Source organism: Achroia grisella, unplaced genomic scaffold (genome assembly GCF_030625045.1).
Source record: "Achroia grisella isolate CSIRO2021 unplaced genomic scaffold, CSIRO_AGI_Agris_v1 utg660, whole genome shotgun sequence".
NCBI lineage: Eukaryota > Metazoa > Arthropoda > Insecta > Lepidoptera > Pyralidae > Achroia > Achroia grisella.
Genome location: NW_026712984.1, coordinates 2,690,407 through 2,715,270, shown reverse-complemented (window position 1 = coordinate 2,715,270; position 24,864 = coordinate 2,690,407). Strand labels below are relative to the sequence as shown.

Genomic DNA, 24,864 nt, shown 5'->3' with positions numbered 1-24,864 from the left:
AGAAAAGAAACACGAGAGGAAGAAAATTGTGCACAGTTTTAGAAGCTTAACTTTTTTTGTGAATAAACCTGTAATTAATTTAATAATGTTATATCTAATGGTAGTTAGTTTATCAATACAAACATTTCAACAAGAATGTATGACCGGGCAAGGTCCGAGGTCACTGGGCGAGTCGTGCCAGCTTTGTCTCTGCCGGGCCTTTCTATTAATGTTATAACTATCATTGTTCTGGCCCACAATTTTGGAGTAACGGGTAGCTGATATGGTTAGGACATGGTTATGTATTTACGAGTTAAATCCCGTGGCTTTGCTTGCGGGAATTGAGATAAAAAGTTAAAATGCAATGACATCGATTTGTGTGTAGTAAATTTATTATTTATAAAATTACATTTAAATAAATTATTGTCTTATATATGTAACTACAGTAATCGTTTACCATCAGATGGACCGTATGCTTGTTTACCACCACCGTAGTATAAAAAAAACTAGGTGACCGCGCAAACATTGTGTTGCCATATACATTAAAATCGCTATTTAAAAATTGTGATACATTGTAGTAGGGTGAAAATTTAGGGTTATATGTATTTTTAATGCCACATTATAAAGGAATAAAAAAGAAGTCTAAAAAAATGTTAGGGGTGGACAACCCTTATCACTTAGAGGTATGAAAAATAGATAGTAGCCGATTTGTAGATCTACTGAATATGCATATGAAATTTCATAAAAATCGTTTCGGAAGAGTACCTACCTGTGGTAACTAACATTGTGACATGAGAAATTTATATATAAAATAGATGTTTGCTTTCTGAACGTTTAATGTCCGGTGAAGCTGTAAAGGCCAGCTGCGGCCAACAGCATTAGAGTAGTCCGAAAAAATAAAAAAGAAAAGTAAGTAAAAAAAAAACTTTATGAACTAACGTATGCGTCAAATAAATATGTTATCTTTCATTTTAATAATCCTAAGTCGAATCTGTCAGCTTGTTTTGCAATTGGCATACCAATTACATAAATAAAATATTTAATACTCTTAAAGACATTACAACTCTGTCGATGGACAAACGTACAAAAGGTTACTACAACCGGTCTGAAAACCGCCTGATATTCGCAAAAACTGTTAATTACGAAATTTTTGAGTCCGCAAAGAAAGTAAGGTACGCCGCTCCGTTATTCTGGGAAGCGGCTGATTGATACAGCGGCCGGCCCACCGAGTACGTCGCACAGCTGATTACACTGCTGACCCGGCGGGGGTGGAGGTAGCCTCCGAGGGGGAGGGGGGGGGGGAGGGACAAGGAAGTTCATGTAGCTTACGGGAATTATATTTTATCTATCTAATATAGAATGTGTAATTTTAAAATCAAATCAAAAATCATTTATTCATGTAGGACACGTCAGCCACTTATAAACATCAAATTATTTGTATTAATATGTTTTTCCTATCGTACAGTTCAGTATACAGATTTAATTGAGAAGAATTGGCAAGAAATTCGGCTGTTTATTTACATTCTTTAATGTATGTGGTAAGCAGTGTTTATTTAATTCCGATCGGCTTATGAACAAAAAAGTTGTAAGAGAACTTACGCTAGGTACTACACACACACTTGACACAATAATTTTCAGCAAGTGAGGAAAAGAAGGAACAAATAGAATTTAAAACAAAACACAAAAAATGGACATCTATGGTCTATGGAAAGCAAAATCGTAATTAAAAAGAAATAAACAAGTTATAACTAATTGAATATGAAAATGGAATTTATTCACTGATAAACACAATAATAATAGAGATAAAAATCAATATTTTAATATTGTTATTACGAATACCACTCCGTATTCAATGCACTTCACGTCAGTCACCTGTTTTTTTAACAAGTTATTCAACTTGTTAAAAAAACAGGTGACTGACGTTAAATCTCACTAATTATGAACACGAAAGTTTGCGAGTATATTTGGATGGATGGATGCGACTTTTGCTTCACGGAAAAACTACTGATTGGGTTTTGATGAATTTTACAGTAATATAGCTTAGCTATACATTAGAATAAAACGTAGGCTATAATTTTAAAAGATATGTAAATTGGTCAAGTATATATGATGCAGGCAAAGTTACACAGGTCAGCTAATGTAACATATTTAACACTAGTTTTTGCCCGCGGCTTCGCTCGCGTTAATTTATAGGGGATACTTACGTCATAGTAGCTTTATGCATGCAAAGTCTCAGCCCGATCGGTTTAAAATTGACATTGACTTAGCGGATGCCTACGTCATAACATCTACCTGCATGCCAAATTTCAGTCCGCTCCGTCCAGTGGTTTGGGCTGTGCGTTGATAGATCACTATGTCAGTCACCTTTGAATTATATATATTAAGATTAGATGACAATTAAATAATTTTAAACATTTTCTAAAAGGAGCATGGTCTCTTTGCCTCGTCTTTGAAACTATAAAATTTTCATGCATTCTTTAAAAATCATAGTTTTCTAAGGCAAATCTGTTTCAGCAGATTATCCTGCCACTAAGCTGTTTATTTAGGTTAGTTTTGCTATTCTATTCATAAGAGGCATATAAACGGAACTCATAGATGTTACATTAAGATAAATAATGATAATTATGCTTTTTCGTCGAGTTTTAATGAATTGCAGACGGTAACGACTAAAAAAGAAAGAAGAATATAAAAGAACAGCGGAAATAACACTATTATAGCTGTATGGCTGTGCGAAATGCACTGTCACAGATTTACACACAATAAGTTATCTAAGAAAAAAGATTAAACATTTTATTTGTATATACTAATAACGAAGAAGCACAGTTTTCTAGTTTAGATATTTTGATCCTACAACTTAAAAAGTTCTGTGGTCACACAAAAAAAATACAATCGACTAATGAACCGTTTCCTTTTTTGAATTTGGTTCAAAATATTAGTTTTTTTTTCTATACGTACGATAAAAATTCTACAAGTAAGTGGTCCTAAAGGTTGGCTGGTAGATAATGATAATAGTATTAGGCCTATAGTACAAAAAACAATAAAGTTTAAATATATAAATAAATCTACTTGCGCGAAGCCTGGAACTGGTCTCTAGTTTATTATAAAACATTTCTAATCTAATACTCAGGTATTGTCACATATATTATATTCAAATTAAATCCGAAAAAAACTGCCAGTGTCCCAATCATATGAATTACACTAACATATTTATATCATCCATAAAATATACATGTAATCTTTATTGGTTAACGATTAGGGTTTATTTTTAAACGGTATTTACTTTTCGAATGGTAAAAATTGTGCGGTAAAAAGTATTGGGTAAGGTTGACAAGTGGGCTGCGATTTGGGAGCAACTTTCTATAAGTATAAACAAGTATGACTTATATGTATGTATGGGAATACGTAACTGCTGTCGAAATTTGTATATGAGCGTGTACTAAAGATAGAGACTTCGGCGAAAATAAAACAGAACATATAACCAGCCGGATATATTTTATCGATATTATGTATTAATGTAAAAATTTGATACATAAATACAAATTGGAGGAAGGAAGAAAATTTTCCTTCATCAATGATTTAATAGGATTATTTAATATTATTGTAATATATAAATAAAAATTCGGGGTAGAAAGAGAATTCGTTTTACCTCAAACTTTTAATTTTAGGATTATTAAATTAATTTTATCTTAAATGCATACTGAATATAGATATGTATTAACTTTCTTAAGTTATGTATTTCCGTAAAGAGCCAATAGTAATTTAATCATAATTTCCCTATGTGACGCTTTTTTTCTTTCTTCTGATTTCCCTGTTAGTCACAAAAATAGCCTTACGAATTTTGCTACCGAATCATCATATTAGCCCATGTCCATTTCTATAACTTTTCCTTAATGTGTTTAATGAAACATCTACTAATCTATGCCGTTATTAGATTACATATAGTGTACCTGAGTTCTGAAGGTAACCAAACACTTTGTACAAAGCCGTAGGCAAAAATATGCATAGGTACCTATTTCGGCTTCCATTTTCATTGTTTAATAAGCTGTGTTTCGGTTAAGGGTGTGAAGCGAGTGAGCAAAGTAGTGTGTGCAGTGAAATTATAGGGTAAGGAGTCATATTGTGCGAAAATAATATTCACTTTCTTTAATATCTTTCAACGAAAATTTATATGACATATTTGACACACGGTGTTTGTTATGTCCTCCAAATGTAGGTACTGTACTACTTTTAATTAAACAATATATTTCTATCTATATTCCTAACAGTTTCTAATTAGGTATACCATAGCCTACTATGTACCTATCTCGTAAATCTTATTAACATTAAAAATGCGAAAGTTTGTGAATATGAATGGATGTTTTTTACTTTTTCACGCAAAAACTACTGAACGGATTTTGATAAAACCTTATAGTAACATAGCTTATACATCAGAATAGCACAGAGGCTATAATTTAAAAAGATATTCTGCAAATTGGGTGATATAAGTGTGATGCAGACGAAGTCGCGCAGGTCTAGAAATATAATAAAATTACCATATATAAATTTACAATAAAATTGACGTTCCTAATTAGATCTTAGAGTAATGTATCAAGTCTACAGTTTCAGTTGTTCGGTGCACTCGGTAATTACGACACGGCAATCGGGCGGCCAATTAAAAGATAAAACCATGTGACAACACGAGGTCTGTGGACAGCAGCGTATTTGTGACATACACACATAACACAACAACTACATCTTGTATCATAGGACTAGTTGCAAAATCAAGGAAAAATTAAGAAAATAATTGTCACAACTTCAAAGTTATTGTATTATTCTGTGTACATATATTATGTATGTATTTAAAAAAAATCTAAGTATTTATCAGTTGTCTAGTACCCATAACACAAGTACTGCTTACAGTGAAACTAGATGGCGCTTGGTGTTAATTTTAAGAGGGTTATTTATTATTATTGATTCGGATTATAGATGGATATCACAGAATTATATTTAACTGGAATGGTAACAAATCTAATGGTAAGTGGTGACCTATATACATGAACAACACTAATGACTTTACATCATAACTACATCTAACACCTGGCAACACCACTACGTGTTGCAATTAGGGGTAATAAAGTGTCATATAACCAAGTCCTGAAATTTCACATTCTTATTAGCTATGTTGCCAGTCATAAATTATTATATATGTTTTTGTAATTGTTTTAATATATATGTGTGTGTAAGTATGGATGTTTTGTTACTCTTTCACGCAAAAATTACTGAACGGATTTTAATGAAATTTTACAGTAATATAGCTTACTTACTCGCCCCGGAATCGCACGGGTATACTATATATGTATATATTATATATGTATGTATGTATGTATTATAAATATAAACCTTCCTCTTGAAGCGACCTATCTCCTAAAAGAAACCGCTTCTAAATCCGTTGCGTAGTTTTAAAGATTTAAGCATACATAGGGACGGACAGACAGCGACAGCGACTTTGTTTTATACTATGTAATGATGTATCAGAATAAAAAACAGGCTATAATTTATATAATAATGATTGTCAATAAATGGTTTTTATTTCTTTCTATGCGGGGACTGTACCAAATTCCTTCAAGAGTCTCATTCATCACTGTGACGAAAATCGCAAGGAAAATCTTAACCTACTCATTTATATACACTGTGGTTTGAAAAATCTACATAAGATACCTAACCTGTCAGACCAAATATTGAACGAGATTGTTTCAACAAGTATGTTCTATTAAACAATACCTACAGTTATTCTAAAATGCGGCATTAGATAATGGAAAGCTACCAGTCAAGAGGCTGTAATGCCAGCTATCTATCACCAACTGCTGCACGTAAAAAACACAATGGCAATGTATTCGAAACGAACCGGCCATATATTATTATTATCAACCAACCAATGTTGTATTAAAACGTACAAAAGTACTAAGCGTTCTCATTTTTATATCGATAGAATAGTGTATCGATGAAATTTATATCGATAATTATAAGCAAATATATTTTTGTCCCATTATTTCCCGTTAATAAGTCATGATGTGTAGAGGTATCCATTCCTCAAAATTAAACGATTCTTTACATAGTATAAAATAAAGCCGGCGCCTCGGTTTGTTCGCTAATATCTTTTAAATTACAGAACGGATTTTAATGCAGTTTTCAGCAATAGATAGAGTGATTCAAGAGGAAAGTTTACATGTATAATCTATGCCTATTATAGTATATAACAACCCGAGAATTTCAATGATTTGTAATGCATCCGTTCGAAGCTGTGACGGGTCGTTAATCTTATTATAATTGAGTAAACAAATTAACATCAGATCATCGTAGAATTAAATTTTTGAAAATTGTGTGGCTTTTGTTCTAATGTTACATTAATTTTTAAAACAGTATTAATCTAATTTTTTATTGGGTTAAATACGTTATTATTTACTATATTTCCATAGATTAAATATGCCTATATAAATAAATAATAATAATTCACAAAAGTGATTTACATATTACACTTTTTTTTTATAACCATTTTGATGATCCACAAAAATATCAAGAGGATATTTATGATTTTTTAGTATCGAGTTTGTTGAGAATTTAGGTAATATAAAAATCGATTCGATTTTTTTTAATCGAATGAAGTATCGAGAGTCGATAGTAAAGTTAGTGTTGTGAAACGCACATGGTGGAGCGTGGGTGGTTGTCTGTGTGAATAGTGTGTTGACCAGCCCGCGATGACCTGCCGATACCTATGTTCATTAACTGGATTTTTTCCTAACGATTGTCAATTGTGTATGTTTTTTTTCTATCGTATTAAGATCAAGGCCAATCGAGACCGCAGTCCTGGTCTATGGGGCTATGACATCGTCTCTACCAAGTTACTAAAGCTCTAAGCTAGTTTTCATCTTTCTTCTAACCAAGAGTTATGGACGGTATTACATTTAAAAAAAAGTTACAGAACAGAAATTATAATTCTTTTTTTTAATTCAAATATTACTCACCTTATTTTTTAAAATCTTATAACACAAATTTAATTTCTAAAGATTCTGCGCTAATAGAATCCGGTATTACATTTAAAAAAAGTTATGAACAGAAATGATAATTCTTTTTTTGAATTCAAAAATTACTGACCTTTTTTTTTTATTTCTATATTTCAATTTTTATTTCTAACAGATTCTCTGCTAATAGAATCACTTATAGCAAATCAAAATTAATCGTAGAAATGGGGAGAGAGCATATTCATATATCTACGTTATGTTGGTTATGAAGTTACGTTTACCAAAATCACCACAACTACGCGACGTCTGGTAACAACTTTACCTACTACATCTAGTATAACATCCGTAAAGGTATATTACTGTTTTGCTATTAATACGCGTTACTCGTTCATAATGAGTTGGTTCCCTCGCTGACAATTCGGAGGTCGCCATATTCTAGTTTGGTAGTAGCAAAAACTGTTCGTCAACAGGCTCGCGCTTGACACATTTAACTGTAGGGTCGACAAACTCCGCATACACATTGTAAAGTTTTTAATTCAACGTTTTACTCGACTTAAAAATAAAAGTTTTTTTTTTCATATGCCAAATATTAATAGATAGATATAATGTTTATTGAACTAATATTTAGTACAGCCATGACAATAATCTTGCAAAAATAAAATTGCTTAGTAAATACAGCAGCGTTTTGTAAAGTTTATAGTTAAACAATTCAAATAATATTAAACAACAAACAAATAAAAACGTAGTATAAATTTAAGTCCTTATTAAATACATGCTGATGAAACAATTATCAATTCTAAGTAGTTAGATAATAATTTCAAAGATAATTTTGAAGTTCTGTAGTACTAGTACAGTAGACTGTATTTTCGCGTGCATTTTTTTCATGTAATTTAAAGTCAATAAGGAACCAACCTCTTAGTAACCGTTGCCTATATCATGAACAGCACTATGGATATTATGTTATCACGTGGCATCAGTGTTATTCTGTGGCCTTTCCAGAGGAGTAGGATGTCATGTCTCTTATTCTGTAATTTCACTGCCTAATCTGACCTTACAACTGAAACAACTTACAAAGCAAGCTACTTTTGGCAATAGGTGAGACTGAGGTACGCAGTACGCAGACGACTTTTTACAGTCTATCTCTAACTGATATGGTACAAAATATCATCACTTCCTTTGTAAAATATGTTTCGGTTGAAGGATGAGATAAATCAGGGAAATTGCAGGATATGGGTCACATGATAACTGAAGTCCGATGTGCTATTCGTGTGTATATACGACGGTACCACTTACCGTCAGGTGGGTCATCAACTTGTTTGCAATTCGAGTCACGTAAAAAGTGGACACTTGTCTATAGCTAATAATCCCTTCGCCTATAATAATTGTTAGGGTAAGCAGCACCTATAAAACCAAACTTCATATTTTTTTAAGTATAACAGACAACAGTTCATTCGGAATAAATTATTTAGAGAACGTAGTTGTGTTGTTACTAACCGCAAGACACAAAAAGCCATTTTAAAACCGACAGATAGCTACGCTCTTACGGTGTCGGGTAACTCGACCAGAGTCGACCATAATATCTATGGTATGGACAAAAAGTAGTGGCAAGAAGTACTTGCTCTATGATGATTTATTCCGACAATCGATGCTTTTTTATGTTTGTTAAACTGAGGCATTTCTTAGGCTGAGACATACCTTTAGACAGACTGGAGCCATTTAGTTCTCTTATATTTCCTTTTTTCGTTGAAATAAATATTTTTTATGTTTATTTAGATAGTACATGATGTATATAAAATAGATCTAATATTTATTCAGTAAATAAATATATTTACTTTCTTCAACTTAAATTTACTTTTGTTTGTGTGCCACATTTATTGGTGCAATATAACGTAATATTTTAGCCAATAATTGTGCATACATTTAAATTTCTTTGTTTATTTATAAAGGCGTGTTGTGTCGAAGTATAATCGTAGATATACCTATTTGTAAATATAGTTGTGAGAAAAATACAAAACAAAGACTTTGTTATAAAATGAAAATCATATGGTACATATACCTATTTATACATATGTAGTTGTGAGAAATACAAAAAATTACAGAATTTATCATTTAACGAAATAATTGCATTTTTATTATAAAAATGTATTTTTTTAATTATAACATATGGCTTTAGCAAACCAGTAAATTCGTCCTAATAGTTCCATAAATTGGTACACATATCTAAATCTACACACATAAATAAAATTGGAATGTCTGTTTGTAATAGGTACATATTGAAATAACCATTTTTTACTACATGCATATGAATATAGATATGGTACATACATCAAAATAACATTTTTTACAATTTTTGTCTATTTGTTCCGGCTAATCTCTGAAATGGTTGGACCGATTTTGATGGGACTTTTATTGGCAGGTAGCTGATGTAAAAAGGAGTAACTTAGGCTACTTTTGCGGACGAAATCGCTGGTACAGCTAGTTAATATTATAAAGTTGAAGAGTTCGTTAGTTAGTTTAGTTAAACTCTTATATCATGAAATGCTGGTTCGAATTAAAAATTATTTTAGTATTAGATATCCCATTTATCAAAAGAGGCTATATATAGAGTGTATAACATTCCTTTTGTGGGCTTCCTCTCTCTGATGTGCCTCAGACGAAGATAGTTACGAGTAGTATTATGTTTTTTATTGTTAGTAGTATATTTTTTCATTGTTTCCTAACATTTATATATTACCAGCAACCCACCCCGGCTTCGCTTCAATAATAGTTAATAAATAATATAATGTAACAATAATATAGTTACCAATAACATTATTGAAACAATAACCGTTATTTTGAGACCACTTTTAACTTTATCATTGGGTACATAAAATATACATATAAAAATTCAATAAAATACAATGTAGTTAGTCGAGCATGACGTTTTGACAAGTAATACGGACGCTACCAATAAGTCCGTTTAAAAATAACAATTATGTTTACGACGGTGTCCATAAACAGTAAAATTTTATGTTTGCAAGTGTTGAAAAGGTGCGTTATATATTTGATATCATCGCGTAAGGCGTCTGATGGGGTCTGCAGAGGTAATAAATTACAGTGAAACGGGAATGTAAATAACGTGCGGATAATTTGGCATTTTAGATGCAGGTGCCTGAAAACTGGTGAAGGGTTGAACGGCTATTGCAACGGTGGGTTCTGTATGTTCAACTTGAGATACAAATTGTCTTATGTTATATTATATACTAGCTTTTACCCGCGGCTTCGCTCTCATAACTTCACTACGGGCTCCAGATGGCGCTGAAGTAGCAAAATGTTGATGTTATGTTTTTTGTTTTTTATAAAATATATTTGTTTTTTTTTAATAAAATCTATCGTATCAAAATATAATATAAACATACCTACTTTCATATTTGTAAGGATTGTTTTGATAATTTGCCCTTCTCATATTATAGAGCTCAAAGTTTAAAACATATTTTTATAGATTTGTAGTTTTTTTATTGGTGGTTTGGGCTATTGTCAGGTGCTTGGACCTGTAGCACTGTGACTTACACAGATCTATTGTGCTCGCCCTATTTCAGAGTTCGCTACCTAGACCCGTCAATGACAAGAATTGAAGGATATTCTTAAGAGCGATGGTTGTTATCTCCTAAGGACAGAGCATAAACTTTCCAAAGTAGATATTACGTTTATGCATGAGTGGGCAACAACCACATAAGATCTGTAGTGTTTTAGGAGCCAACAGAATATCTGCAGATTTGTCTGATTGGTTGCCTTTTCACCTTTGCTTGCATTTCTTTTACTTGTTCATTATTTTGTATTTTTCTGTAACTCATATATGCTATGTGTCTATAATTGGCGAATAAAGAATTTATCTGTTTATCTTAAGCTGTATTTTTATTATGTTGAGTGTCAGCGTTGCCAATTTGTAATATGTATATTGCTGATGCTGATATTTCTTTCAATATTTGTTTGAGTGTTATATCGTATATATTGTTTTAAAGTATATTATATTATTAATAAAGTTTATATTTTAAAAATAATATTTTTATTTTGTAATAAATATATGTCCAATAATAGAGAAAGGGTTAGAGATGCATAGAATGTTTATCTATCTATTGAAATTATTATAGTGTTGGATTGCACATTTATAGACGAATGTCATAGGTTATATAATATCACGCTATAATCAATAAGAGCGAACCTTGTGAATTAGTATAAATGAGGAGTTCTTATAATTCTTTGTGTTAACGGATGATGGAGTTCAGAATGTTTATATATTGAAATTTAATGTGGGTGAAACCACGTCAGAAGAGATTTGTGAGTTTGTTACTCTTTCACGCAAAAACTACTTAACGGATTTTGATAGAACTTTACAGTAATAAAGCTTATGCATCAGAATAACATATAGGCTTTATTTTTTATTGAAATTTAACACGAGTGAAACAGCGGGCACGGCTAGTGTTATTATAAAGCTGTCACCGAGGTTCAGCGGAGTCCTACGTAACCCCGACGCGGCGCGCCCTCATCACGGCGACCCACTTGTGCCAACCTTTGAGCTTCACCGACGACGACAGCGGACGGTACAACAAAATACTTGAGCAATTTGTAAACTGCAGCTTTGGCATGGTATTTTTAAAATAACTTAATGTAAAACTACGAATACGAAAAAAGGACGTAATGAAAATACAGAAAAAACTGCAGTTGTTGGTGAAATGTGGATATTTACAGTAATGGTTAATTGCTGTTTAGCGACGAGCATTTGATCACAAACGTAGTATAATAAGTAAAAAAAATACTGCCCATTAGGTGAAGAAATAAGAAAAATTTTAAAAATCGTATTCGTATAATCGTTTTTAGAACTGTTTTTCTATTATTTAATTAACCTACTATTTTTGTTTTTTGCGCTTATAGTTTATTGTCTAAAGAAAGATCTGCGAGGCCCTAATTTCCTAACTATGAAACGTCAAAATAATTTCTGTTAGATCGTGATTTCTAATAATGTTAGGTTTATTGCAAGTATTTGGAATGGTCTACACCTAGACCTATTAAACCCATTAGTAGTTGAGTTTCTTGTCGGTTAGTCTCAATTCAATCTATATATCAACTGGATGACAGGGAAAAAATATTATTATAAAAAATAAAGTTCTTAAGCGGCTAAAATGATTTGAATACATGATTTTTGATTTGATTCGAAGTATTGTTGGAGTTTTCAGTCTTTTTTTGTAATAAGACCTGATGTTTAACTTTTACTAACGTTATTTTGATATTGTGTGCATTATTTCTGCTAATACCTATTTCCAGTAGGCTACAAGCCTTTGGTCCGTTGCTTGCCCTTAGTACTACAAAATTGATTGTGAATGCAATTCTTTCCGCATTCTGGTTCTATTGTGAGTTATTTCGTAATACAATATCAGCGATGGAATTTCACAATCTTATCCGCGTAATTAATCACAAGTTCCGATCTCTGTTAGCGCTTGTGAGTAGTTACTAATTCGGCGCTGGTACTTGACTATATGGTTGGTTGTTTTTAAAGAAAAATGATGCTTTATTACAGCATTTTTCATTTAATTTTTATTTATAGCACTATTTATTATTCATACTAACATAGCCTAGTGTGGGGTCATAGACAAACGGTTTAAGTTAAATTTTCATTAATAAATTTGAGGTAGGCAAGTGTTAATGTTTGATATTGAATTAACTAGTTTCTTTTTATGTAATTACAACAGCAAACAAGTTGATCACCTGATGGTAAATGGTTGCCTGTATTATTAACAGCATTACGACCATCAGTTATAATGTGACACCCGTGACACCACTCATGCATTGCCGTACCGGAGGACAATGACAAATGATTGTATTTAAAACAAGAAATTACTTCAATAAATATTGCATTTGCTTATAATATAGTACTTACATCATTCTCTTGGCTGTCGCTCTCGTTAATTACATATTCACTTGTCACATTTACATCACCATTCCTCAAGTTTTTATCACCATTGTCTTTGATTGCATATTCGTTAATGTCACCGTCGTCCATTGACATTACCGAACTCACATCATTTTTGTCCTGTTCGTCAATTTGTCCATTTTTATAATCACCGATCGTCACAGCACCATCCACGACAGCACCGGGATGTCTTAACTCCAATCGGATAGTCCGATTCGATTCCTTATCAATTATGTTAAACTCAGACGAAATGTTTTTTCCTTCCACGTAGCTCTCGTTATCCTCCAAATTTTTGCTTGTAACTTTTCTCTTCAAATTCTGCGGCGATTCTATTTGTTTATCGAGTAATTTTATATTATTGTTGTTTGAAAATTTCACTGTCGATAATTCTGCAGCCATGTTCGTTTTTTTGAAGTCTACGTAATCATCTACTTGTGATTTTTTACGTTTAGGAATATTCTCACTAAAAATGTCGTCTACAGTTATGTTCTGCTGTTCGGTCATATCGGGCAGGTTAATTCCGTTCATTTTAGTCATGTTGACGAAAGTTCCAGTACGAATCTAATTGATCACATTGTGTGTAACCGCTGGGGGTTATCTCGTGCCATTGTCGGTTTAACACGGCGTAAATCATCGACAGATGATTATCTATCCAGATATGATGACTGCCGTAACCGACCAGTTTGTCTTGACTCCCAATTTCAGTGGTACAAGGTCCTGCAAAATCGATTTGTCCAAGGCCTCTGTAGACTGGTCCAGTTGTATTGTTACCGCCGCGTTGAGCAACTATCGTGAACTTTTACACGATTATTGTACCGCCATTACGTTTCGTATGAGAATTCTATTTTCTTTAGATCGATGATATCTGTTTTATCTCCCTCTGGTACGTAGATTTGTCTCCTTCTAACATCAAATGATGTTATTGTTTACTTGCCCCGTTAGTTATTGATTGTATAGGAAATCAGTCTTCGAGTCTAATATGTGATTATCTTTATTAAGCAGGTACTGGTTGTTTCTTTTAAAATTTTATAATGACTTTAATTTGTGATTTTTATATCTGATACTGGCACGTTTCAAAACAATCACAACATTGGTATGGAACATTAAAAAAATAATTTATTCACAAAAACACGAAATTAATACTGACGCGAAAGGGTTTTCAAATTTGGAATTCTTAAATTAAATTTCGATTTTCCCGCGTATAGGTAGCCACGTGAGCGAGCGCGCGTCGCTCGAGGCTATCACATGGAGTGGGTGCGCGCGCGCGGACGTACAGCCTCGAGACATGATAAAGATGGGGAGTGCATAGCATATGCTAAGTAATCAGATAAATCCTGTTATTTCAAGACTAATTTAAGTTTTACTATAAATTAAAGGAAATGCAAATAAACAGCGCATTGTAGGCACTAAGAAATAATAATTCAGTACCGGTCAATTAAGAAAAAAAAAATACCTTAAAGAGTATTTAAATACCCTTTGTATTTAGAATAACATAGGAATGCTATAATATCAACCTGTTTTTAGTATCGCATAGCGTAGTTTATATTTCAATATCTATAGCGATACTTATTGGAATGTAGTCCTCTGATACCTAATACATACCGATATTTAGTACCTAACAACAAATTATATATGTATTTTTTAATTAACATATAACTTACTCTCGCGGTATTGTTAATACGTCATATAGCGGTAAAATTTTATGAATACAATACTTTTTAAGTTTTTTAGGATTTACGTCTATGTTGGTCGCAGTGCTACAGGTCTAAGCAATTCATAAGAAAAAAAAAATTGGTTTACAAGAAACTCTGTATAAAAATCAATGTATCAGGGGGAAAGGGGATTGTTAGTTATGGGTTTTTATGGTTAGTTATTGATACTACTAATTCCTGGAGAAATTTGTCAGGTTGGGCTAACTTACTTAATTTTATACTCTTCTTATAATCTTCCAAAGGTGCCACGGTAGCGTATACCGTTAGCAAATCCGGATCCTACATTCCATCATCATCATCAATTAAAAACCTTATAGCATGTAAGAACAAAGCGACGGCACAATGATTCCACATAAAAGCTCTATGTTTTATCTGAATATTTAACTTGTACCCACCAAAAAAGCTTCCCGCTCACACCAAACCGCGAATCTATAACTTTGTTCCTTTCATATCCAGTCTTTGTGTCTATGTGTGCGTTGCTTTTGTATACGCATGTCGGTGTGGGTGCATGAAATGATTTCCGAACTTACCACCGAGATATACTAACAGAATTGGTTTTAATACATAATTTGATGAAGTTGTTAATAATAAATTAATAGAATTAAGTTTTGAAAAATGTACAATATGTTTTGCCAATCTTTAAATTGCATAAGTGATAATAAATAATCTAATAATTATGATAAAAGAAAGCGCAGTAATATATTGCAGCAAAAAAGCAGAATTTGAAGTAGTACGACTGTTTTAATTACAAATTAATTAGTATATAAATTTAATTAATTGTATTTGAACGTGTTCAACGCAGTCGTTTGGTATAATAAAAATTGCACAATTATGAAATTTCTGTATAGGTATAAATTGAAAACACTTTTGCTAGCAAATTAATTGTAATTATTCGTAGTTAAATTTAAATATAAACTAGAAGAGAATCACTGTAGTCATAAAAAACTGTGTGTTACCTCATTCATCAAGAATAAAATGTTATTATGTTTCTATAGCTGCTAATGACAGTAATTTTACAATCATATCCATTCTGTGGTTGAAATACTAGAAACTATCAGGACGACTTTATACAAAGTATGTCTCTTGTATCCACTTAGTGGATGAAATACTAGTAATTATCAGGACGACTTTATATAAAGTATGTCTCTTGTATCCACTTAGTGGATGAAATACTAGTAACTATCAGGACGACTTTATACAAAGTATGTCTCTGGTAAATAATCTAGAGGATGAAATACTAGTAACTATCAGGACGACTTTATATAAAGTATGTCTCTTGTATCCACTTAGTGGATGAAATACTAGTAACTATCAGGACGACTTTATACAAAGTATGTCTCTTGTATCCACTTAGTGGATGAAATACTAGTAACTATCAGGACGACTTTATACAAAGTATGTCTCTGGTAAATAATCTAGATATGCATTACTATGAGTATACTAAAATACTATATTAATCATCTGCATAAATGGTCACCCAGCGTACCATTTTCTAGAAATTTTTGCCACGCACAACCATATTGTGGAATCACCTTCCACCAATGGTATTTCCGAAATCCGAAATCTTCAAGAAAAGACCTTCTTCCTTCTTAAAAGGCGGCAACGCGCTTGCATTTCCCCTGGTGTTGCTGTGCTCATAGGTGGCGATAATCACTTACCACAATATCAATAAAAATCAGCTCTATGATCCGTCTCAGTGGCACTTACTGTCCGATGGACTGACACAGATCAGATAATGATATTAATGAGCAATTATAACCTATTTATGTATACACAGTACATAAAATAGTGTAGCGCTATGTAGTTTTTTTATAAACGTCCAGACAGTCCCACCGCATACAGTCTTTGTGACGTTATTCAGCAGTACTCTTATTTTCGCGATTACAGTGATAAAATTTATAAACGGTACACAAACATATGTATAAATAAATACATAAATAAATAAGCTTGGATAATTAACACAGCGCCATCTAGTCCCACGGTAAGCAGAGCTTGTGGTATAGATACTAGACAACTGATATATATAATTATTATTAATATTACAAAGCAGAAGAGTTTGTTTGTTTGAACGCGTTAATCTCAGGAACTACTAGTTCGAATTGAAAAAATCTCATTTGTTGAGTGCATTTGTCGAGGAAGGCTTTAAGCTATATAACATTACGCACCGACCAATAGGAGCGGAGCTGCAAAGAAAAATATTGCAAAAGATGGAGTAATGAAACGTAGACGAAGTTGCGCCGGTTAGCTACTATATAATAAACATATAAAACTCCCAGACAAATATAATACAACTATACAAATATAAGACAATACAAACATCGTGCGAGGAATCGAACTCGCGACCATCGAAAGTAAGCGGTGTGCTTAATCGCTAGACCACCGAGACCGTCAACGGTAATAGGTAACTGGTGTTTATGATGATATTAATAATATATAACCAGTGAGGGGGAAATGGGGGATAAGGAAGAAGCAGATGATGATGATGATGAGGGGGAAATGGGATTGTTAGTAATGTGGACTGATGACCCCATAGCTAGCAATGCACCTTATCAGGTTGATTTCCACGCGGATCCCCCTGGAATTCCCCATCGTGGTAAATTGGTATATGCCAAGATGGTCTGAACCTGACTTTAAGTTCATATTATCATCTTCCACTGGTGCCCTGCCTATGGAAAACCGTTAGCGCAAGCAAGCATCATTCCATTATCATCCATAAAAATACACAGAAAACACCCAGACCAATACAAACAATCACACTCAGGAATACAATTACATCGTGCAAGGAATCGAACCTGCGACCATTCAAAGTAGAGCAGAGTGCTAAACCGCAAGACCAGCTATAAAATTTTGGGGAAAGTAAGACTAAAAGGCAAAGAAGAAACCCATGGATAGGTGACGCTATAAAAATTTCGCTCAAATCATTCAATATAGAAAGAAAATAAAAAGTCAAAATGAGTCAACTGAATATTGAATCGAGTATACAGTCAAGTAGGTAAACGTATGAGGACAGCAGCCCACGTGTATACATATCTATGTATAATATATACAATGACTAGCCATGCCACGCGATTTCATCTGTTGTTTAATTTAAAAAAGGTATCAACTGTCGTTTTCACTTAGTGTACCTTTAAACTCATTTTCCAGATTCCTAAGTGTGTTATTATAAATAAAAATATAATACAACTTGGACTGGTAATTCCTGAAATTGACAACAGAATAAGACTAGCAGTCGCTCACGGTTTTACCTACTGTTTAATTAAAAAATATGGCATCGTATCGCCTTACCGTAGCTGTTATATCTTCTATACATATATAACAAAAAAACTAATTGCTGTCTGTACATTGAAGATGTATAAGAACAACTGCTATTGGTAGACTGCTAAAGGTCATGGCGTGATATTTAATACCCTACAACCTTTTTTTAAGAATTGTTCGCCTGTCTAGAATTGCACTATGTTCTATATTATTATAGGTCGTGTATCTAAAGCATCACTAGGAGGCTCCTACCAGATGTGGTTGGGCAGAGAGGAAACACGAGTTGAGATGGTGAAAGCGTCACCTTAAACTTACATCCGTGTCTCAAGTCCCAGGTACTGTTTGTTTCTGCCACAAGATGGAACTGAACTGACGGGACTTTCTGCCGCACGGTGAAACCATGGTATGTTAAGAAGTTCCTCTCATCAAAATGCAAATAGAATTGTATGAATTCGAGCCTTCAACCAAACATACTTTCAACCAACCAAACCAAATATTGCCTATGTTCTCTGTATTACAATTTATCTTCATTAGGATTGGTTTTAACAAGCAGACAAAACAATTCATTATATTAGTATGGATCAGTATAGATTCACGTATATTGCGTATAATGGCGCGTAGGCACTAGGTGTCATACGATAGTACTTGACCGAGGTTTGAGGTTTTACCGAAGTATAAAACGTAGGCGGCTAAGTGAGAGATTTTTTCGAATACCTACATAGCTACGTGCATAATGTCATGGAATTATTTAATCAATAAATAACATTTTTCTATAAGGTAGCTGTTGCGGGTGTATATTAGACGATGTATATTACAGATGATGATAAACTGACCATATGTACATAGAAATAATGATCTTATATACTAAATAACATTAGGAAAATGTAAGGTGGGGTGACTCAGTTTAGACACAGCAGTGCTTAGTAGACAATATTGAATTTGTCTTACTAGACATTATTAAATGCAATATTTTGATGTATCTAGGTGACTGTGTCCCATAGTAGCTAACGTTATTAGTTTTTAAAACTTATCTTATGAAAGACGAAAACATAGTAAGTATATTAAATTCAAGTATATCGTTTTAAAATATTAAGTTGCTAACAATTATTTTTTTTATTATGTTAGTGTATTCCACATTTATGTGAACTAATTTCGATGATTATTATTAATTTAAATTCCAAACTAAGATAATTTCTTTTTTTATAAACATATTGTATTTTTCAATTATTTATTGAAAACAAATTAGACATCTGCTTATTTTTGAAAATACATATATAGACACCTATTTAATTTAAATTTCGTAGTATGCATTTCATACAAAAAAAAAAATTCTCACATACTTCTGCCGCTGGAAACCTGTCGTACAAGCTTTGCTGTTGTTTGATAGGTAACATATGGTAGTGAAATTACAGAATGACTACCTTATTTATTAGGACACTTGATACGGCACGACGAATTTTATGAAAATTATTATTGAGGCGAAAATAGAAGGAAAGATTGGTCGGAGAAGACCAAGACACAGCTAAGTCAAGCAAATTAAAGACAAAATTGGTAGTGTCGTATGAACATTTAAAGAGCACGATGAAAGATCGTGGAAAGTGGTAAGAGCTCTACCGAGAACACTGTGGCTCTTAAATTAGGAATGAATATAGTTACTACTTTCCATCAGGTGGGTCTACAGCTAGTTTGCCATTCGTGTACCAAAAAAAAATGTAATTAAACCGCCCCCATCAGTGCGGTGACCGTGCTTAACCTCTTTGAACATTGACCATAAGACCGATCAGTGATAACGAGATCGTATTACAACTAAATAGGGTATGTTATCGTTTGAATTGCAAATATTTTGACTGACCACAGTAGTATTATGCGGCTCAATGACATCTCGCGAGGTTATTAGTAGCATATGTCAATATTGGTGTTACCCATACATAGGCACCGACTTGTGTAAGTAGTTTTGTCTTTAATGACACTTGTACTGTATACTTACAATAATTTAATGATCATATAACGGTTATTTTGTATGGGACGGAAGGGGGGGAAAGGTTTTCCTAATGGATGACAGTGGAATGGTGCACTCGGCCGCGAATTGTGATAAATTCACTTGGAATTAAGCAGGATGGAGATCAACCTAACACCTTCCCAAAGGGAGGCGTATTATTCAGTATATCAAGATCAGGCTGACCTTCACTCTCTCCTTCCTTGAATATCCTAGAAAGCCACGATGGGCTAAATTTCTTGATATAATTATAATATAAATTTACTTAGAAAATATTATTAACAGTAATATGCATTACAAATAGCTATATGTAGTTTAGATAAAACCATAATGAAAAAATACCAATATTGTACTAAAAAATATTTGGTAATAAAGATGTCGCCGTGCCGCTCAGCATGCTGCAGGCGAAGGTACAGCGCTAATTTTCGAAAGTTTTCGGATAAATAAATAAAAACACATAAAACAAATAGTACAAAAAATAATTATAACTCCATTTTTATATTATCGTCCTCTACTAATGTCCCGCCAGAGTATACTGTTAACAGAGGCGGATTAAACTATTAACAAAAATAATCATTCATTAACAAAAATATACAGTTATTTCCAATCATACCTACAGCTGTTAATTTTGAAGAGTTGACAATATTGCGTAGGTATACGTGTACTAAAGTTCCGGACAATAATGAATACTGAACATACTTTGTGAATAGTCAAATTATCGATAAAAAATGATGTACTATTGGTGGAGGGCAGGGGACTATAGACTAATAGCGACTAGTGATCTTATTGCTAGCAATTTATCGTGTTAGGTAGATCTCCTCTCAGTTCGCCCTGGAAATAATCGTGTGGTATAACTATACCTGTCTTATCCTATCAGCCTTCAAATTAGTGAGGTAGAGAGAAAAATATTAATTTAAGAGCAAAGATGATTACCTACATAGTAATATTATGATAAGCATGTATAGAACAATAATGTATTACCGATAAATATTGTTTGGTAAAAAAAATACAAAAACCTTTTCAGATTAAAAATCTAGCACAGATATAGTATTATACGTATATAAAGTATACATGTTATATTGTTAACAATTTTATTAAATTAGAAATATAATACGCTGTGGTAGGTAATGACATCTAGCAATTAGTAGTTTAAACTTTGAAAACTGTATCACCTACGGACTTACTACGTAGATACAGAAGAACCTAACAGATGGCGCTAAATAGAAAATTTATATTTGGATTAATGATTTATACTTGGAAAATATTATTTGTATATAAATTATAAAAGCATAATAAAGTTATATTTAATTAATACTAATATTACTATTAATAATTATTTATACAAAAACATAAAACTGTCTAAGGTGTGTGCGCCATCTATGGTGCAATAGCGAAACTAAAACAGTTGAGGTAAACTCACCCAGGCGGCGTTGCTATCGTTGGACACAGTTTGAAATGTAGGAACACATCGAAAAGTCATTTTTTCTAATATAACAATTAATTTGTACACAGGAATTTCTTGTCACAGCTTACCTAGAACAAAACGAAACACTTACTTAGTGATATAGCATTTAAGAACTAATTGTCTACTGAATCATCATAGAAAGTATAATGAAAATCGACTACAACTAGCCATTACTAGAGACTATTTAGAACTAAACATCTCAAAAATTCTCTATTTTATATCTATAGTAGTTATCTCAGTTATCTAGGATCGTTGCGTTTTATATAGATTTATATAGAGGAGTGCGGATTGGTAATATTTTTTTAATTACTCCTAAAATACATTACACACTCTTATCATATATTTGACACACTCCTGCATAGAATATATAGTCTTTAACAATAGAACCATAATATTGTTCAAACTTATAATTTAAATATATTATGTTTGAATTTCGAACACTAGGCGACCACTAGTACATAGTAATATAGTATGTATATATACCTACCTAGTAATTTGTAAATTAATATTACTAAGTAACGTAACACTACAAAGATTCAGACCACCCACCAGAAATAAACGAACTCAACTACATAAACTCTAGTTTGTGGTGTAGTTCAGTAAAAGTAAACTATAGTCAGAATACAATAGCTCCTCGTCATTTAACACTGTAAAGGCTTGAAAGGCTCTATTGATTTATAGATGGCCCGGATGACGGGCTAATTGTGGCGGTACACCCATCACCCATCCAACCACTATTGGCCGTCCATCAATCCACTTGGCACTCTAAATTGGTATTAGATATCAGGGTTGCCAACATTAAAACACTTACAACATTCGTAGAATTTAAAAAAAAATTGTAAATTTTTAATTTAATTATGACGTCATTATTCTGTTTTTACGCTACAATGCGGAAAAGATGCGCATCCCTGGTGCGGAGATTGCCAGTACCAATAGCATCCTGAGCATGATTGCGGGCAGGCTGGACTGTGCGTATGTTACTCTCTGCTGTGCTATTTCCAATGGGATGAGCGGTAATTTTTATATTTGTATTGTGACTGTATTTTATTTTATTTTAATATGTGCAGACACACTGGCCCCATCCGATTTACATGGAACCGGCTGCGAGCGGCTGATTATTTATATCCCCTGTATTTACATATTTTGACTGTCGCACCAGCTCTGTTGTTGGTTCCATGTAGATCGGATTTATTTTAATATTAATTATTGGTAATATGAATTTGTCCCATTCGGTGTCGATTTTTGTGTGTGTATAAGACTTTTCAAAGAAATAACGAAAAGGTTAGTCGACATCACAGAAGACCGAAGAGCTGGCAGCTACCTAACAAAGAATTAGTCTAGCTATTCAAAGAGGGAACGCTGCCAATTTTCGGACGTTGCCTGAAGGGACCCCTTTTAATAATATATTTTAGCCATCATATTATATACATTTTTTAAGCTTTTTAATTTTTGGTTTTTAATATTAATTATTGGTATTATTTGTATTTCATTTTTGTGTGTGTAATTTGTGTACGTACTAACATTAATTATAAGAAATCTGTAATACCACAGATAATATAATATTACATATAACAAAATGGGCAAGTAAGCCTGATAAGTAAATAATTATTATCATATATATTGTATACTAGTTGTTCCAACGACTGCGTCAGGAAGGAATAGACGATGAATGACGAATTTCTATACAAACATTAATTCCCAATTTTATTTTAAATCCTTAAGAGTAAAATTTTTACATATGTTTTAAGATTCTAACTTTAAAAATGATGATGTTTTCATACAATCTTTCATAATCCCTTTCAACCCTTTACACTTTTGTTTATTTATGTTTAATCAACAGCCTAAAAGATAAATTTCAAGCTTCGAGCTTTTAATATGACGATATTTCCGTACAACCTTTCATATCCCGTTTCAACTCCTTACAACCTTTCTTTCGCATTAAAAATTAGCCTGTCCTTTCTTGTCTGTCTGTCCTTTTACAAGGAGTACCGAATGCGTACCGAATTTTATTTAAATCGGTTCAGTAGTTTTGTTGCGAAAGCGAGACAGACAGATAGACTGCGTTACTTTGGCATTTATAATATTAGTAACGATTACTTCAATTTAGCTATTTAATTTATCGTAGCGTACATCGTAGAATTTTAACCGATTTTTGTAAGTCAAAATTTCCCACTATATTCCGTTAGAAAATATATTCGTTCCGAAGGGAAAAATAATCGTATTTGTAAGAGAAACCTCGTACAGTTGGCACCCCTGTTAGGTATTTATCAGGCTCGTAGAGGACCAGAGATTACTCAATGAATTTGGCGTTCGAAATCAACTCAGCCCCGCCTTGTTATAGATTTTAAAGCCGATGCTAATGGGCATATTGCACTGTCAAATATTTGGCGTTATATTTAGATCTAGGATCTACTAGTTAGAAAGAGAGTAATATTAAGGGAAAGTAATATTAAGTAATAATAATGGCTCTACTGCTAGCGTTGTAACATGCCAGGTAAATTTTGCATTTCTTCTGAAAAAGATCAATTTCAGATAGATTCGCCACGATGCGTTAACTGATCTGACTTTATGCTCATCCAATTATCTTCCATTGGCATCTTCCTGTATACATATAGCTAAGGAGGGACCACAATTCCATATTCATTAATTAAAACCATTACTAATTAATGTAGTTGTTAAGGAATTCTAACCTATCTAAATTTAATAAAAAATAATAATCTAATTTTTTTTTAATTGGATTTTAAGTAACACTCACTTATATACTTACATGTTGTGATTTCTGAGAACTATTTTGACACTCCTAATGTCCACATTTCACTGCATTGCCTCAAATATAGCTAACTAGCTGTGCCTGCGGTTTCATACGCATGAAATTTATATTCTATATGTTATTCTGATGTATAAGCTATATTACTGTAAAGTTTCATCAAAATCCGTTCAATAGTTTTTGTGTGAAAGAGTAACAAACATTCATCCATACTTACAAACTTTCGCGTTTATAATATTGTCAAGATAAAGCAACCTGCTTGTTGGCAGAAATAGGTGAGACAAAGGTATGTTATTCTGATGTATAAGCTATATTACTGTAGGGTTTCATCAAAATCTGCGCAATAGTTTTTGTGTGAAAGAGTAACAAACATTCATCCATACTTACAAACTTTCGCGTTTATAATATTGTCAAGATAAAGCAACCTGCTTGTTGGCAGAAATAGGTGAGACAAAGGTACGCAGACGACTTTGTACAAAGTGTATCTTTGTAAGTAATTAGTAATAAGTTTTTATCATAATTTGTAGTCTATAAACAATACGGAAATTAAGATTAGTATACATTTTTTTTCCACGCTTTCTCTGGATTTTCCTAACTGTCTATTCCTTGGGTTATATTTTCTACAGCAATATATCTACCAGGTAATGATATGTGTAGTTATTCTAAAAATAGATAGAGGATTCTTTGTAATAATCTTAAATATTTAGATTGTTATATGTTTTAGTTTTATATCAAGAGTTCAATA

General features: G+C 32.7%; 1 protein-coding gene across 4 annotated transcripts in view; it reads right to left on the bottom strand.

Moving 5' to 3' along the window:
* Nucleotides 1–24,864, bottom strand: part of LOC131849590 (transcription factor AP-2-epsilon) — a 135,363-nt gene that overhangs the window by 47,239 nt on the left and 63,260 nt on the right. Inside the window, exon 2 of one of the 4 annotated variants that reach the window (XM_059199690.1) lies at nt 21,308–21,415. The exons of 2 other annotated variants lie outside the window; for them this stretch is intronic. In XM_059199690.1, coding sequence (XP_059055673.1) covers nt 21,308–21,367 — 60 coding nt within the window. In that variant the 5' untranslated portion in view covers nt 21,368–21,415. Of the gene's footprint in view, nt 1–12,891; nt 14,092–21,307; nt 21,416–24,864 lie in introns of those variants that run through there. One more of the 4 variants, XM_059199689.1, reaches the window with a different exon arrangement.